An 18,584-nucleotide genomic window follows, 5' to 3' on the forward strand; every position below is an offset into this window, starting at 1 on the left:
AGTCTCCCTAAAACTTGTCGACTGTCGCATGTGAAGTGAAGTTAGTGAAGTTTTGAATTTTTGTTTAGGCTTTATAGGCTTTTGGGTATATTTGGACAGGCCCCTATTCTAAACGGCCCCGTTATAGCTTCCCAAAGGGTAAATTTCAAAAGTTTTTTGATAATTATTGTATTGTACTGCAGTGTTTTTTTTCCAGATTGAGCGAAAAACCTAGGACTGTCATAATATTGCAGGTTGACGAGTGGAGATGAAGGAGCATGAACCGGAGTAAAATAAACACTGATATTTATTAAGAAAAGAAACGTAGAACATGGAGCAAACAAACCAGAAGTAACTTATATCGACGGACAAAGGGAGAGTGCAAACACAGACTTTAAATACACAAAACAGGGGTGTGACTATAAACAAGATAACAAGGATAACGAGGGGGAAGTACAAATATGGGCATAGACTGAACCAACTAAGATTAAACCAAAAGGGGGAGAACAAGGACTAAACCATTTACATGTGAAACATGGGGGGAAAAACACTGGGAAAACAGAACAGACAAGACTAAATCCTGATATTACCCCCCCTCCCCGAAGGCGCGTCTCGTGCCTAATAACATCCAAAGGGGAGGGAGGGTGGGCACCCTGGAGACCGCTAAACAGGAACACAGGAGACACAGGATACAAGGGTGGTCTCCAGGGTGGATCAGGGAGTTCAGGGGACCATGGCCGAGCAGATAGTCCAGTAGGCTATGGCGGATCAGGGGGTTCAGGAGGCCATGGCTGGGCACACAGTCCATGAGGCCATGGCGGATCTGGGGGCTCAGGAGGCCATGGCGGATCTGGGGGCTGAGGAGGCCATGGCCGGGTAAATAGTCCATGAGGCCATGGCGGATCTGGGGGCTCAGGAGGCCATGGCGGATCTGGGGCTGAGGAGGCCATGGCCGGGTAAACAGTCCAGGAGGCCATGGTGGGTCAAGGGGCTCAGGAAGCCATGGCCAGGTAAACAGTCCAGGAGGCCATGGCGGGTCAAGGGGCTCAGGAAGCCATGGCCAGGTAAACAGTCCAGAAAGGGGGTAGCCCCCCCCACCCCCAATTTTCTTGGGGGAACCTAGGGCATAACCCGCCCATGAGAGCATGGCAGAACCGGGCATATCAGGACGCATAGGAGGACGCTCAGACAGAGTCGACTCTGGAGGGCGCGCAGGAGAGAGCTCCGGCTCTGGAGGGCGCGCAGGAGGGCGTGCTGGAGGAGGCGTCAGTTCTAGACGGCGCTCGGGGCGAGCGGGCTCTGGACAGCGCTCTTGAGGAGCGTGCTCTGGAGGGCTGGACGACCCCAGCGGAGACTCTGGAGGGCTGGGCGTCTCCAGCGGAGACTCTGGAGGAGCAGACTCTGGGCGAGCGGTCAATGGAGGGCGCTCTGGTGGCGCAGTCACTGGAGACTCTGGAGAGCTGGGCGGAACCAGCAGAGACTCTGGGAGACTTCGCGGAACCAGCAGAGACTCTGAGAGGCTGGGCGGAACCAGCGGAGACTCTGGGAGGCTGGGCGGAACCAGCGGAGACTCTGGGAGGCTGGGCGGAACCAGCGGAGACTCTGGGAGGCTGGGCGGAACCAGCGGAGACTCTGACTTGGCGGTAGCCATCTTGGGTGCAGACTCCGACTTGGCGGCCATCTTGGGTGCAGACTCCGACTTGGCGGCCATCTTGGCCGGGAACTCAGGCTTGGCAGCCATCTTGGCCGGGGACTCAGGCTTGGCGGCCATCTTAGCCGGGGACTCAGGAACAAAGGCCATCTTGGCCGGGAACTCAGGAACAAAGGCCATCTTGGCCAGAGATTCAGGCTTGGCGGCCATTTTGTGAGTTGACGCTGGCGTGTCGGCCATCTTGTGAGCTGACGTGGCGGCCTGAGATACTGGGCTGAGGACCATCATGGGGCTTAGGAGGACTTGGGGACACGTGGGAAGCAAGGAGGGAGTGAGGTCGCTGGAGTGATATGTGGAGGGCCCTGGCTGTGGGTGAGATGGGGTGACTGCATGTTTCCAGATGGAAGGAGAATTACCATCCTCCACCATGACTTGGAATGGGGAAACACATAAATCAAGAACAATTCACAAAATCTGCTACGGGACGGTAGCAATCATTAGGACTTGTCAAATTAAACAAATTATCATCTTTGAGTCCCATCTGGAAACATGCATTAACCATCTTGTCGCTCCATCTCACCAGATGGTAAACACTCAAAAACTCCTCCACATACTCCTCCAGCGAACGCTCACCTTGTTGCAAGTTCCATAGGAGGTCCTCAGCCCAGGTCATCTTTTGTTTGGTCCGTCGATCTGTCACAATATTGCAGGTTGAGGAGTGGAGATGAAGGAGCATGAACCGGAGTAAAATAAACACTGATATTTATTAAGAAAAGAAACGTAGAACATGGAGCAAACAAACCAGAAGTAACTTATATTGACGGACAAAGGGAGAGTGCAAACACAGACTTTAAATACACGAAACAGGGGTGTGGCTATAAACAAGATAATAAGGATAAGGGGAAGTACAAATATGGGCATAGACTGAACCAACTAAGATTAAAACAAAAGGGGGAGAACAAGGACTAATCCATTTACATGTGAAACATGGGGGGAAAACACTGGGAAAACAGAACAGACAAGACTAAATCCTGACAAGGACTAGTTCGCAAAAGTATATTTTTTACATTTTCTCAATCATTTAACAAACAAGATAATAAGGATAAGGGGAAGTACAAATATGGGCATAGACTGAACCAACTAAGATTAAACCAAAAGGGGGAGAACAAGGACTAAACCATTTACATGTGAAACATGGGGGGAAAAACACTGGGAAAACAGAACAGACAAGACTAAATCCTGATATTACCCCCCCTCCCCGAAGGCGCGTCTCGTGCCTAATAACATCCAAAGGGGAGGGAGGGTGGGCACCCTGGAGACCGCTAAACAGGAACACAGGAGACACAGGATACAAGGGTGGTCTCCAGGGTGGATCAGGGAGTTCAGGGGACCATGGCCGAGCAGATAGTCCAGTAGGCTATGGCGGATCAGGGGGTTCAGGAGGCCATGGCTGGGCACACAGTCCATGAGGCCATGGCGGATCTGGGGGCTCAGGAGGCCATGGCGGATCTGGGGGCTGAGGAGGCCATGGCCGGGTAAATAGTCCATGAGGCCATGGCGGATCTGGGGGCTCAGGAGGCCATGGCGGATCTGGGGCTGAGGAGGCCATGGCCGGGTAAACAGTCCAGGAGGCCATGGTGGGTCAAGGGGCTCAGGAAGCCATGGCCAGGTAAACAGTCCAGGAGGCCATGGCGGGTCAAGGGGCTCAGGAAGCCATGGCCAGGTAAACAGTCCAGAAAGGGGGTAGCCCCCCCCACCCCCAATTTTCTTGGGGGAACCTAGGGCATAACCCGCCCATGAGAGCATGGCAGAACCGGGCATATCAGGACGCATAGGAGGACGCTCAGACAGAGTCGACTCTGGAGGGCGCGCAGGAGAGAGCTCCGGCTCTGGAGGGCGCGCAGGAGGGCGTGCTGGAGGAGGCGTCAGTTCTAGACGGCGCTCGGGGCGAGCGGGCTCTGGACAGCGCTCTTGAGGAGCGTGCTCTGGAGGGCTGGACGACCCCAGCGGAGACTCTGGAGGGCTGGGCGTCTCCAGCGGAGACTCTGGAGGAGCAGACTCTGGGCGAGCGGTCAATGGAGGGCGCTCTGGTGGCGCAGTCACTGGAGACTCTGGAGAGCTGGGCGGAACCAGCAGAGACTCTGGGAGACTTCGCGGAACCAGCAGAGACTCTGAGAGGCTGGGCGGAACCAGCGGAGACTCTGGGAGGCTGGGCGGAACCAGCGGAGACTCTGGGAGGCTGGGCGGAACCAGCGGAGACTCTGGGAGGCTGGGCGGAACCAGCGGAGACTCTGACTTGGCGGTAGCCATCTTGGGTGCAGACTCCGACTTGGCGGCCATCTTGGGTGCAGACTCCGACTTGGCGGCCATCTTGGCCGGGAACTCAGGCTTGGCAGCCATCTTGGCCGGGGACTCAGGCTTGGCGGCCATCTTAGCCGGGGACTCAGGAACAAAGGCCATCTTGGCCGGGAACTCAGGAACAAAGGCCATCTTGGCCAGAGATTCAGGCTTGGCGGCCATTTTGTGAGTTGACGCTGGCGTGTCGGCCATCTTGTGAGCTGACGTGGCGGCCTGAGATACTGGGCTGAGGACCATCATGGGGCTTAGGAGGACTTGGGGACACGTGGGAAGCAAGGAGGGAGTGAGGTCGCTGGAGTGATATGTGGAGGGCCCTGGCTGTGGGTGAGATGGGGTGACTGCATGTTTCCAGATGGAAGGAGAATTACCATCCTCCACCATGACTTGGAATGGGGAAACACATAAATCAAGAACAATTCACAAAATCTGCTACGGGACGGTAGCAATCATTAGGACTTGTCAAATTAAACAAATTATCATCTTTGAGTCCCATCTGGAAACATGCATTAACCATCTTGTCGCTCCATCTCACCAGATGGTAAACACTCAAAAACTCCTCCACATACTCCTCCAGCGAACGCTCACCTTGTTGCAAGTTCCATAGGAGGTCCTCAGCCCAGGTCATCTTTTGTTTGGTCCGTCGATCTGTCACAATATTGCAGGTTGAGGAGTGGAGATGAAGGAGCATGAACCGGAGTAAAATAAACACTGATATTTATTAAGAAAAGAAACGTAGAACATGGAGCAAACAAACCAGAAGTAACTTATATTGACGGACAAAGGGAGAGTGCAAACACAGACTTTAAATACACGAAACAGGGGTGTGGCTATAAACAAGATAATAAGGATAAGGGGAAGTACAAATATGGGCATAGACTGAACCAACTAAGATTAAAACAAAAGGGGGAGAACAAGGACTAATCCATTTACATGTGAAACATGGGGGGAAAACACTGGGAAAACAGAACAGACAAGACTAAATCCTGACAAGGACTAGTTCGCAAAAGTATATTTTTTACATTTTCTCAATCATTTAACAAACGGTTTGATTGACAGCTGTGGTTCTAGAGGCAAAGTTGTTCAGAATTAGGAGGTCCATTGTATGATATGAATATCGTGCAAATGTGTGAAAACCCGTACAATATACAATAATTTACGCCCTTGAAAAATGCAATATCGCCCCACAGTGGCTGATATCTTTCAAATTTCTTAAGCCAACTTTTTTCATGTGACCTCAGATTCAGTTCTTACATGCACGTCACAAGTTTCACGTACATATCTCATTCCGTTCAAAAGTTACAGACTTTTTAGTACAGTGGTCCCTGCCGCTTTCGAAAGTTTTGGCATCCCTTTGCGACGGAGAGTCAAAAGTTAGAAGAGAATCTTCCTGCACTGGTTCGGTTCCAATCAGCTGAAAAACTTTGGACTAGTTTGTAAAAGTAGGTTTTACAAAAAATGCAAAATACCCACAAATTTCGCTAAGGTCTAAGGCTATATACTTAAACCCCCTAATTATAATTTTGGCCAGTCTGCTCTTTAGATATCAGCCTTGGCCATCATAATGTACACAGAAAAAAGAATTGATGCAAAAACAGGTTTCACTCAGAAATTGCTTGTAAATCTTACAAATAATTAAAGAAGTGGCAAGTGACACTGAATTAAACATGAAACTTTGAAGCAGAAAGACTAAAACAGTCTTTTCTTTAAATGCATACTCCAGTAGTCTTTGTGTTATTCGCAACTTGGAAAGTAGCGTGGTGAAATGGAAAAACGTGTTCTGTGTGAACTGGCCATTAGTCTGTTAAAAGCATAAAGTCTGTTGGTTCCACACCAATAAAAAACAGACTTGAAGTCTCTGTGTGCTAATAATCCACTCAAATACAATCCACTGTGATATAAAAGAATAAATGCAATGTCTTGATTCTGTTTAAAATCCCAGGCCCCAGTTATAGGCCATGCTGCTTCTTATACACATATCATAGAGAGTTCTTCACTTCCTACTTCCTGTAATGTGATTTCTCACAAAAAAACTCAAAGTTCATAAAGATAAACACGCATCCTTAACAGGGGTCGAAATCTGAGCTGTGTTATCGTGTGTTTGGCACCTGAATAACTGTAGTCTTCTGTTGAGGATGTAGGGCGCTGCTGGGGAAGATGGCCGTCCGGGACCCCCAGGCCCTCAGGGTGTTCGTGGTACACCTGGAGTGATGGGATTCCCTGGACCCAAGGGTGGCAATGTAAACACTAAAACTCTTTTTGATACATTTCCATTTGTTTGTGTTACAGTAAATTAAAATGTGTACATCACTGGTCTTTTTGTTATTAATTGTATTAATTATTATGTAAACACTTTTATCTGTTATTGCTTTGCATTTTAATGACTGTTTCACAAGACATAAATGACAGCAGTTCATAACAGGCATCTTCGTCTCGCTGCAGGGTGAGGCTGGAAAATCTGGAGAGAAGGGACTTGCTGGAGCTCCTGGTTTGCGTGTAAGTTGCTAACGTTGCTTTCTATTATCTTCAACACATCTACACTGCAAAACAAAGTGGATATAGAACAGCTTGACTAATCTTCAAAGCAACTGAGCTTTGGGTAGAATTGCTGGTCCTTGTCATTAGCAGTGCCGAGCTCTCTTGGCAGGGTTTCTTGGCAATTTCTTTCTTCCAGAGCTAAAACTGTTGCTTGTTTTAAAGAAAACTAGACATTTGATCTTGTATATTTCAGTCAACTTTATGATTTTTTTAAACATACGTTTCCAAAACTAGTAATTGGCTTTTATTTCAAGTCAATTCAAATCGTTATGGTCATGTGAATAGAGCACAGTGGACCATGTACAGTATAATTCTTATACTTTGCGATTCTTTGCGTAACTACAAACCAGTTTGTCTTTGAAGGTTGTCAGGAAATGTAATGTAAATGTTAATGTGCCAAAGTTTGTGTGTAACTGTACAGCAAAATTCTGTTCAAGAGTTTTGTTTGAGGACTGAACAAGTGTTGCACACTGGTCTGGTGTTGTCCTAGCATTCATTTTAAAACACATTTTTTGGCCTGCTTGCTTCTGTGGCAGGCCCTCATTAGTTGTCATTCATACAGCAGTGCGCTTTTTCTTTTATCTGTTATTATTTGATAGATGAATTAGATGGAGATCATCTTCACTCATTTTCTGTCCTTAATAGTAAACTGGATGTGTTTTGCACATTTCATCAAATCTTTGTGGCTTCAGTTGTGGATAGATAGAGGAGATGCTGGTACTGATACTGGTCCACAACTCATAAAGGTCATTTGATAGTTAAACATTCAAAGTAACACTTCCAGTAAAGTAGAATAGTTTACTGGAATAGTTTATACACATTGCATAATGACCTGAAGAACTGAAAACACAGACCGTTGGTATTTTGACTTTTGATTCAGCACAAATGTGTTGAGCATTACATTCCTGGAGACTGGGGTTCTTCATGAGGGGAAAGTGTTTGAACCACATGATGCACCTGGTATTGTGAAAGGACGGGTCAAGCTTGGCTTTGGATAAAAGCTAAAAAGCAAATACCACAGCTATGGATGAACCTACTTTTTTGGTTTTCCAGTCGTTTATGATTTAGTGCTGTGTCCTTATTTTGCTATAATTAACCCATTTTGATTGGTGAATGATTATTCCTTGTGAAGTGGAAAACATTTTTTTAGAAATATGCAGCATTTGACAACGCTTTGTATGGCTTTTTTGAAGGCAGTAAACCACAGTAGAACATCCTAAATGAGGACACAAGTGCTATGAGGACACACCTGTATATCGTTTCAGAACTATTTCTGAAGAAAACACTGCCACAATAGTAATTATAGGAGACTAATCATACAGTGGGAGGCTGTGACAAACCCCAACACTTTTCTTCAAAAGGCATTTTGCCAGTCATTTAAGTGACTGTCTGACAACTCTACTGTCTGTCTGATGCTGTGATTAGGGTGGCATTACAATTTGTAGATAACAAGTAGCTACACTAAAGGTCTTCTCGATAAACAGCCTACTCTGACATAAACAAGCATCTTTCATACCTCAGCTTCAGTTCTCATCATACAACACTCTGCGCTTTTGTGATTGAGCGACTGATCTCTGTCCTTTACAGGGTCTGCCTGGTAAAGATGGTGAGACTGGTGCTGCCGGACCCCCTGGACCTGCTGTAAGTGTGTCTGCACTATAACCCACCTGCACATGCGTGTGTTCACATTACATATTTATGAATGAGAGACTGATGATGATGTGATGTTGACAGGGTCCTGCTGGAGAAAGAGGAGAGCAGGGTCAGCCTGGACCCTCTGGCTTCCAGGTGAGTGTACAAATCACTGGACAAATGTTAAGTGTTGCCATGCTAGTCTCATTCAAGTCAACAAGAGTGTTTAACATCACTAACTCAACCTGAAATTGAGACATTTAACACAGCTCTGTGCGCTATTGACGCAACACAACTTGGAATGTAAAATACTGATAGAATGCCACATTGTGTGGCTTTTGGTTGTAATTCAGTCGAAATGGGAAACAAACGACGTGATGTCTTCTGAAGTCTTCACTGCTTTCCTAGCGATAAGAAGAGGAGAAAAGAATGGGAAGATAGCTGTTGAAGGAATAAAACTTTCTTAAGACCTGCGACTTTGTTCTTTGCACTTTAGCCCTGATGCCTTTGAGGCTTTAAGTAGACCACAGCTACTGAAAAAGCTTACAAATGACAAAGACAAGAAACACTAGATGCCATCCTGGCAGGATGTAAGCATGTCGACACTTGTAATTATGCCGCAGCCTCTGAAGGAGTTTCTCAGCACAGATTTCACTCATTTAGACTGGGGAAAAATCAACAGTATGGCATTTGATTTAAGCCTATACCTATATCAACTGTAACTTGTAAGCTCTTTCAATAGCTTCAGTGGTCAGTGGAGTTGTGTTGCGATAAAAATAGCAACAGGTAGCACCAGTAGCTCATCGAATGCAACTATTTCACATCATCGAAACAATGGCTCCCCCCATAGTCCAAAATATCTATAAAACTATGTGAATTTTTAAAAATGGTAAATCTTTCATGGGTTAGGTTACTACATATTTTAGTAAGAGACATCATTTACATTATATTAAGCCATACAAGTCTTAAAACACAGGATTCCCTTTAAGCTTCTGTTTGTTTCAGGGAATCGTTTTGGAATAATATTAAGATTTATGGAGGTTACAAAGAACATCCTTTAAATAGATCTGTAGATCTACAGCTAGTTATGCTACTTGATTATGTTATCAATAAAATAATAAACAATTTAGTTTAAAAACATGTCATTGCATTTTGAACAAACAATGGTTTTAATGTTTGTAGGGTCTTCCCGGACCTCCTGGCCCCCCTGGTGAAGGTGGAAAACCTGGTGATCAGGTGAGAGTTCCTGAATGTGGCTGCTTTGAAGAAGAAAAGAAAACCTTTCCTTAAATGTTATCCTGCTGGCTGTGCATATATGCTTAATAAAGCCTTGTGTCTGTTGTTGCTCATTTAGGGTGTTCCAGGAGAGGCTGGTTCCGCAGGGGCCACAGGACCACGTGTAAGTCTCAACTCAATCCTTTCTCCTTGGTTTGTAAGTACTTAGTATTCTCGTGCCTTAAAAGTCCCTGTGCCGCTTTTTCTCCTCAGGGTGAGCGTGGTTTCCCAGGAGAGAGGGGAGGTGTGGGACCACAGGGCCTCCAGGGTCCTCGAGGTCTTCCAGGAACTCCAGGAACTGACGGACCCAAGGTGAGTCCATGATTACAATACAGCAAAATATATCATACTGCGATCTCAAATACTGACTCGCTCACATGTTTTTTGATAACACATGCAACTGCCTTCATTTAATGTGTCTTTTGAGATGCACAGAGCTTATGGGTTAAATATGATGAAGCTTGTAATGATCTGGTCATCCATAGGGATCCATTGGCCCAGGGGGAACTCCTGGTGCTCAGGGACCTCCAGGACTACAGGGAATGCCTGGAGAGAGAGGGACGTCTGGCATTCCTGGACCAAAGGGTGACAGAGTAAGTGCAATGGCAAAACACCTCTGTGAGCTTTATTCAGATCCACTCTCTTTGAGACTAGGCCTTTGTCTTTTTGAAATGATGAAATAGCTGAGAAAGAGAAACTCACGTTTATGAAACTCTGTTGATTCGTTAACTACTGCTTGATTATGAAAGTGACATTCATCGATGCTCCAGCTACCTTGCTTAGAAAATGTTAATAAATAATTGCTAGAAAAAAAGAAATGTTAGAAAAGCACTTGCAAAGCACTATTGTCCACTTACTGCTGTGTATGCAAACATTTTACATAAAGGTCCTGTAATGGATATCACTCATAAGAGTTGACTATATGTGTATCGCAGGGTGACAATGGTGACAAAGGACCGGAAGGAGCTCCTGGAAAAGATGGCGGAAGAGTAAGAAGAACTAAATACATGAAAATAACTACATGAATCTTATAGCATGTGCATATTACAATGTGTGAACTGTACACAAAAGGCATAGGCTGTAACAATATGCCAGTATAAGTTCAAACTGCCCTTCTGTAGGGTTAATAATCACTTTTTTAATCATACTACTGAGTCAACGAGGATGCTGCTTTGTGTTTTTACAGGGTTTAACAGGTCCAATTGGTCCTACTGGTCCAGCAGGACCCAACGGTGAAAAGGTACTAAAGTTATCAATTTATGATCATTTTGTTAATGTGTTAAATGTCATATATTTATCACTACCCTGTGCATTCCTCAGGGAGAATCTGGCCCTGCAGGACCTTCTGGAGCTGCTGGTACTCGCGGTGTTCCTGTGAGTCTCACACAAACTATATCAGTATTCAGAGACCTGTTTTAATAATAGTGGCATTTGTCCACTTTCCATACATTCCACACTGAAGTCAGTATATTTTTGCAACTTACGTATGCAATTCATTGCAAGCAGTGACCTTCTGTTGCTCAAATATGAATTGAAACATGTTTGTTGATAAAAATCTAGTAATGTTCATTCTTAAGTTTAGTGGAAAGGGCAGATATTTGATACCTGAAACCATGATCAATACAATTCTGCGACTGACTGAGATCATTTTTAATACAGGATCAAATTGTCAACAATCCACACACAAAGTTTATAAACGTATAAAAAGGTCAAATAATATATATTGTTATTGAACATACAGTGTAAGAAGGTACTAGTATGATATAATGAAACTGGGGCTTTATGTTTTTGACAGGGTGACAGAGGAGAGACTGGCCCTCCGGGTGCTGCCGGTTTTGCTGGTCCACCTGTAAGTAAATCAATGGCAATCTTAATATCTGCACCTCATCACTAACAGTAAAGGTTTCAGACACTCCTGTAGGCCAAGCTCATGCGGTCTGGCCATCAGACTACTTGAAAAGCTGTTTTATAGCAGTGCACAAATGAAATCCAATATAATCCAATATAAAAGGCTTTAGTCTAGCGATTGGCAAACTAATGGCAAAACCAGCCATCTAAGTGGCTAAATAAAATGGAAGATAAAATGGGAAAAAAATTAAATGAAGAAGACGTAAAAAAGGAGAGTTTAAGCTTGAGCTTAATATTTATTTGATTAAGCAAACACTGAGATCTCAGTGTTCAGTATTAAAGGAGAACTCCGGTGTGATTTTGACCTAAAGTGTATTGAATCATGATACCGAGTGTGAACGTACCTTGCATATCTCATCTCGGTTTGTGTCCAGCAGTCCGAAATCTGGGGTCAGTTAGCCGATGCTAACAACAGGTTGTCAATGAGAGTCAATAGGGCATCGAAGTAGCCATGTAAATAAATCACCGTTGTATGCCATTTACGAGGCACAAAGTAGCTCCACACTTCATTGGTAGACTTCCAAGGGCCCTGACATTTAAAACGAGACATTGAGAACTCAGAAAAAGCACCGGTAGTTTATTTACAAGAAGATTTATACAGACAGTACCTGGAAGAGAAAATCCGGTCGCCGCCATCTTGAACTTAGTCACGATAAGTCGAGTGTCGAGCACCAAGGAATTTATCAGGTTATCAACTTATCAGGTTGTAGTTTCCTTCGTGCTCGACACTCGACTTATCGTGACTAAATTTAAGATGGCGGCGACCGGTCTGTTCCTGGTGGAAAATGTCTGTATAAATCTACTTGTAAATAAACTACCGGTGCTTTTTCTGAGTTCTCAATGTCTCGTTTTAAATGTCAGGGCCCTTGGAAGTCTACCAATGAAGTGTGGAGCTACTTTGTGCAAAACAGTGATTTATTTACATGGCTTCTCCGATGCCCGATTCACTCTCATTGACAACCTGTTGTGAGCATCGGCTAACTGACCCCAGATTTCGGACTGCTGGACACAAACCGAGATGAGATATGCAAGGTACGTTCACACTCGGTATCATGATTCAATACACTTTAGGTCAATATCACACCGGAGTTCTCCTTTAAGGCAGATGAGTTTGCTGCTCATTACCCAGATCAACATGCAAAACATTTTATACAATTTGGTTCTTTGCTTCTGCACTCTGTTTGGTGTATTGTGGAGGCGTGACAACGAAGTAAGGGATCCACTTGAAGACTTTATTTAAGAGCATAGTCAGACAGGCAGGGTCGAACACCAATAAACAATATTATTCAAGGCAGAGGCAAAAGAGTAATTAACAAACAGGCAATGGTCAAGGCAGGCAGCAAACAATCACAACAAACAAGGTTAACAGTCCAGGGTTAAAAGCGGAAACTAGGAAATTAGGAAAACAAGGAAACCATGGAAACTAGTATGGCTAGAAAAAAACAATACTCAGCAATGGGTGTGAGAAGGTGTCTGATTTACAGTTTTTCTCAATTGCTTAAACACATTTCTTGAAATTATGCCTCTTATTTGCGAAACTCTAAACACTAATCCACAACTCCTAACTCATTTCCCCAAACTTCCTATATTGAGGTCAAAATGAAGCTCTCCACTCAAAACAATTCAATCTTGCTGAAAAACCAAACTTTGCTTTCAGACATGACACACAAATCCTCAAAAACAAACACACTACAACACAGTTTTATACACTGATGAGATCAATTCAAAACAATACTACAAAAACAATACAAATAAAAAACTTTTCACATGATGAACACAACAAATCTATTCCTTTGCAAGTGTTTTATTCCTTAATTTAATGTACTGTAGAGTACAGTACAAAACAGCAAAAAACAACAAAATAATTATTCTGCCCAGCATCCTGTCTTTGGTCTGGGACAGGCCAAAGAACCTCTTCAGCATCACAGGCTAAATTAGTCCTGGCCAGGCAGCAGGGGTCAAATCCTCTTGCATGCCTGATCCAACCCTGGCACTCATCAACTAAAATATATGAGACTGCTTGTCTTCTTGCCCTTGCTCTTCCTCTGTCTCTTCCATGTTGTTGTCGTCATTGTCCTCCTTCTCCTCCTCCTCTTCCTCTTTCACCTCCTACTCTTCCTCTTCAAAATTACACATTACTGTATGTAGGATATTGATTGAAAAAGACTGGATATGATTCACAGTTACACTTGTACTAGTGGTCTGACAAAAAATAAAAAAATAAAATAAAAGCACACAGCGTCATTGTGAAACAGAAAAAAAAAAGAAATATGGGCACAAAGGTGAAAATAAAAATAAGAAAGTCCACTGTCAGAATTTGTAACTCCTGTGTTGTCCTCTGTCTATATGCTTTCCAATGGAAGGTTCATGAGATGTACCTTTGATCTATTTCAGAGAACTGCTTTATCATTGGTTGATCTATATTATCTTCATTAGTGAAAGTCAAGATTCACTTGAATAATTCATGGCAAATTTACAGAAAGTCTAATAGAAATGTGTAGAATAGATGATTGACAGTATAGGACAACTAGATCAAAAATTTTGCATTTAGGTAATGATTTATACGATGAGCTAATGACTTGATGTTTTGAGGGGTAAGACTATTGCACAAAGAACTACAGTATATAATACATTTTGAGCAACTGATAATGTAGGAAACTGCAGACAAATGTATATTTCATTTCTGATCTGAGAAATGCACCAAAGTGACTGAGAAAAACTTTTATCCTTTTATCTCCATCGAAGGTTCTGATTGGTGTGTGCTAAATTTTGACTCCTAGTGTTTCCAGTTGGGTAATTGTGTGCTAATTGAGCTCAAACTTCGCAGACTTGAGTGAACAATGTTGAATGCTTGTGCTTTCTAAATGACCTCATGGTGTAAGCACTGAGAAATGTAGGGATTTGTGTGTAGAGTTTTGAAGTAACAGTTCACCAAATATAACTCATGTGTCAAAGCAGGGAATAGTGTTTATAGTTTAGGGAAATGGGTGTGCTTTTTCAAAAATGGCGTTATAGTTTTGAAATTTTAGTTCAAAAGACTGGTTATAGTGTTTTAGCAATTGAGAAAAACTGTAAAAAGTCCTGATGGGAAACGGGGAGTCTGAGATTGGATCCTAGGCAGGGATTTTTGGGAAATGCAGTCCGGGGTAACAAGGGAATGAGTTGAAATACCCTCTAGAGGAGTTCATGGGCATTCCAGCTGGAGATTGTGACATTTGGCTACAGCACATGCCATATTACACACATTTAAAATTGTTTCTGTAACTGCACCAGCCTAGGCTGGTTTTAGCTGTTTTTTGCCACCAGGGATGCCCTCTGATCTCCTTTCCCATGTACTAAGAGACTGAAAGTATTAGCTTTAGCCGTTATGCTTTTTCCACTAATGGTTGCAGGCTTACCTTCTAGTGGCTTTAGTTAAAGTCCCTCTAAAGCAGGGGTCCCCAAATTTGGGGAGGAGTTTAGCTCCAACTTGCCTCAACACAGCAGCCAGGAAGTTTCTAGTATGCCTAGTAAGAGCTTGATCAGAGCTGATTCAGGAGTGCCTAATTGGGTTGGAGATAAACTTTGCAGGACAGTGGCCCCCCAGGACCAAGTTTGCTCTAAAAGATCTTCTGTGATGAAGCTAATTCAGAAGCTTGAGCTGTGGGAATGGTTCCCAATGAAATAGTTTTTAAATAATTGAGAACTTATTTTGGGACATATTTTTTAAAAAGGTAGCGTTACAAGCAAGAATCAGTTTTTTTTTTAATCAAGTTCATACAGTCAGAATTTTACAACAAACCTGAAATTAATAGACCTGAAAAGTGATATTAAAGATCACTTTATATAGGTCACAAAAACTGTCATTGCTGCTTTAATAGCATAAAAAGGTATGAGTGTTAGACCACTAACAGCACTGACAGCTAACATTCTTACTGATTGTTAACTGATTTATCTGGATGTGTTAGGGTGCAGATGGACAGCCTGGCATTAAGGGAGAGCAGGGTGAAGGTGGACAGAAGGGTGATGCTGGTGCACCGGGCCCTCAGGGGCCTTCTGGATCTCCAGGTCCTCAGGTAACATCAGCCAATTTAATTTGCTATACCATCTCAAGACAAGGTTTGTCCTGTATTTCTTCATATTGTGTATTCCTGCTTTGGTTATAGGGACCAACTGGTGTGTCTGGACCAAAAGGGGCTCGTGGTGCTCAAGGACCCCCTGTAAGTACAAACAAACATTTAGATGTTCTTCTAAATGTAGATCATGAAACCGAATGTTTAATTTTCTAAATTTTGTAGGGTGCCACAGGTTTCCCTGGAGCTGCTGGTAGAGTTGGACCTCCTGGTCCCAATGTGAGTAAAGCCATGGACCTGTTCACTATGACAAAGACCTTGCTTACGGAATAGCTGCAAAGTTTAAAAATATACATCATTACTGTAGTGTATTTTCATTTATATTTATGTGCTTTGGTTGATGTCATTCTCAGGGTAACCCGGGTCCTGCTGGTCCTGCTGGTCCTCCTGGTAAAGATGGTCCAAAGGGTGTGCGTGGTGATGGTGGTCCCCCTGGAAGACCTGGTGACGCTGGTTTGCGTGGCCCAGCTGGGACTCCTGGCGAGAAGGGAGATGCTGGAGAAGACGGTCCTCCCGTATGTAGTTTTACTGTGTCTCATTTAGTATGGCTCTTTGTCAGTGTAAATATATAGCATTTCCACAAAGTTCAGTGATTTAGCTTGTCCACACTCATTTTGTGTGGAGTCTCTTATAATATAAAACATTTTTAGCTTTTATTAATGGAAAATAATATGATTTTGCCATTGTGGCTTTTACTTCTATCCTGTTCCAGGGTCCAGATGGGCCAGCAGGTCCTCAGGGTCTGGCTGGGCAGCGTGGTATTGTTGGACTTCCTGGACAGCGTGGTGAAAGAGGTTTCCCCGGTCTCCCTGGACCCTCTGTAAGTCGTTATCCACCCAGATAAACACACTGACATTTAGGATAGTAATGATGACAATGACAGGAGAAAACAGAAGGAAACAGTTTCAGTCATAAGGTTTTATCAGATTTTCCTTTAAGGTGAACTTCATGTAGTTCTACTTTGCCAGCTTTTTTTTAGTTTCCAGTGAAAATGACAAGCAGATAAAAGGAAGAGAATGTTTGAGGGAATGTTCCACATCTGAGGATCAACTGGCCTTGCCAATTAAACACTTTGCTGTGAATGCATAATAAAAAATGCGGATGCAAGACATGAAGGCACTTTTCCTTTGCTTGCCTCATGCACCATTAACCAGAGACAAGGAGCTTTTACAGTCTCACCAAAAAATAGCACTTCCAGTTAAGAAATAGACCACTGTTTTCAAACAGTGAAGAAATTTTTTGTGGGCGGGGCCTATCTGGTGGCAGGAAATGACAGTTTTCAAGTGGCAGTCTATAGAAACCATGGAATAAAAGAATAAAAAAGGTCAATTTGAGTTTATTATTCAAATTCTGACAGGAATCATATCTCACAATTCTGACCTTGTCATTCTGTTTTTTGAGTTTATATACCACACTTTCAGGACTTTTTTTCCCTAAGAATGGACAAACTCGCTATTGTTGAGTTAAATAGAGTTAAAAATTAGATATAAACTTGTGTTTGGAAGGAAAAAAAGTCATAAATGTGAGATAAAATAGGTCAATGTAAAATGTTATAGCTTTAAATAGTATTTCATACTGTAAATGTAGGGCTAATATAATATATTCCCTATGAACTGCATATATGAATATAATCTAGACCTATTATTTAAATTAAGTTTATGCTTTAAAAGTAGAGTAATCATAGCAGGTTTCATTCATTTGTCTGTCCGTTTAAACATCTGTGTTTAGCATCAAATGACGTCTTTGAAGACAGTTTTCTATAAAAACAATTTGCATTCCAATTCTAACACCCAAAGGCACAACAGTATATTTTATCTCTTATTCCATGGATTTTAACTATTTCACTCCACTTTTTACCAGTGTTTTTGTGCCACCACAATGTGCGTATAGCTACAAGCGATGTAACGTTGACGTTTACTCCAAATTGGTCTATAGCAAAAGACAAAGGGTTTTAAATGGCTTGCTTGATCACATTCAGTTGATGAATTCCCATCACAGGGTGAGCCTGGTAAACAAGGAGCTCCTGGTGGACCTGGAGACCGTGGACCTCCTGGACCCGTGGGATCACCTGGTCTGACAGGACCTGCTGGGGAACCTGGAAGAGAGGTATGTTACCACTAACCACGGTCCTGATGATTTACACCAGCACAACCCGTAAAATCAACCAGTGGTGAAACCAAGAAAAATATGCAAACTGCACACTGTGTGGAGTTTAGGTGGCACTCAGATTATATTTCATTCATTACATCCTGCGCAAATCTAAATGTGCAAGTTTTGCGCATGTATTGTATTCTTGGTGTCATTTGCATTATATAATAAGCTTTGATATACTAGTGTATCTCAATAAATTAGAATGTCATGGAAAAGTTCATTTATTTCAGTAATTCAACTCAAATTGTAAAACTTGTGTATTAAATAAATTCAATGCACACAGACTGAAGTACAGTAGTTTAAGAGTTTGGTTCTTTTAATTGTGCTGATTTGGCTCACATTTAACAAAAACTCACCAATTCACTATCTCAACAAATTAGAATATGGTGACATGCCAATCAGCTAATCAATTCAAAACACCTGCAAAGGTTTCCTGAGCCTTCAAAATGGTCACTCAGTTTGGTTCACTAGGTTACACAATCATGGGGAAGACTGCTGATCTGACAGTTGTCCACAAGACAATCATTGAGACCCTTCACAAGGAGGGTAAGATGAAAACATTCATTGCCAAAGAAGCTGGCTGTTCACAGAGTGCTGTATCCAAGCATGTTAACAGAAAGTTGAGTAGAAAGAAAAAGTGTGGAAGAAAAAGATGCACAACCAACTGAGAGAACTGTTGCACAGTGGTCCAAAGTCTTCTTTTCAGATGAGAGCAAGTTTTGTATTTCATTTGGAAACCAAGGTCATAGAGTCTGGAAGAAAGGTGGAAAAGATAATAGCCCATATTGCTTAAAGGCCAGTGTTACGTTTCCACAGTCTGTGGTGATTTGGGGTGCAATGTCATCTGCTGGTGTTGATCCACTGTGTTTGGTTAAATGACCATGGTATTGGTGTGCTTGACTGGCCAGCAAACTCACCAGACCTAAACCATATAGACAATCTATGTGGTATTGTCAAGAAGAAAATGAGAAACAAGAGACCAA

At 43.1% G+C, this 18,584-nt stretch overlaps 1 protein-coding gene across 2 annotated transcripts in view; it reads left to right on the forward strand.

Moving 5' to 3' along the window:
- col2a1b (collagen, type II, alpha 1b) overlaps positions 1 to 18,584 on the forward strand; it is a 54,917-nt gene that overhangs the window by 21,325 nt on the left and 15,008 nt on the right. For both annotated transcript variants that reach the window (XM_073826171.1, XM_073826172.1), the window contains 18 exons: positions 6,127 to 6,225; positions 6,428 to 6,481; positions 8,111 to 8,164; positions 8,258 to 8,311; positions 9,338 to 9,391; positions 9,510 to 9,554; positions 9,644 to 9,742; positions 9,916 to 10,023; positions 10,366 to 10,419; positions 10,617 to 10,670; positions 10,751 to 10,804; positions 11,226 to 11,279; positions 15,286 to 15,393; positions 15,484 to 15,537; positions 15,616 to 15,669; positions 15,804 to 15,965; positions 16,163 to 16,270; positions 17,449 to 17,556. In XM_073826171.1, coding sequence (XP_073682272.1) covers positions 6,127 to 6,225; positions 6,428 to 6,481; positions 8,111 to 8,164; positions 8,258 to 8,311; positions 9,338 to 9,391; positions 9,510 to 9,554; positions 9,644 to 9,742; positions 9,916 to 10,023; positions 10,366 to 10,419; positions 10,617 to 10,670; positions 10,751 to 10,804; positions 11,226 to 11,279; positions 15,286 to 15,393; positions 15,484 to 15,537; positions 15,616 to 15,669; positions 15,804 to 15,965; positions 16,163 to 16,270; positions 17,449 to 17,556 — 1,377 coding nt within the window. The remainder of the gene's footprint in view (positions 1 to 6,126; positions 6,226 to 6,427; positions 6,482 to 8,110; positions 8,165 to 8,257; positions 8,312 to 9,337; positions 9,392 to 9,509; positions 9,555 to 9,643; positions 9,743 to 9,915; positions 10,024 to 10,365; positions 10,420 to 10,616; positions 10,671 to 10,750; positions 10,805 to 11,225; positions 11,280 to 15,285; positions 15,394 to 15,483; positions 15,538 to 15,615; positions 15,670 to 15,803; positions 15,966 to 16,162; positions 16,271 to 17,448; positions 17,557 to 18,584) is intronic.

Source organism: Garra rufa, chromosome 20 (genome assembly GCF_049309525.1).
Source record: "Garra rufa chromosome 20, GarRuf1.0, whole genome shotgun sequence".
NCBI lineage: Eukaryota > Metazoa > Chordata > Actinopteri > Cypriniformes > Cyprinidae > Garra > Garra rufa.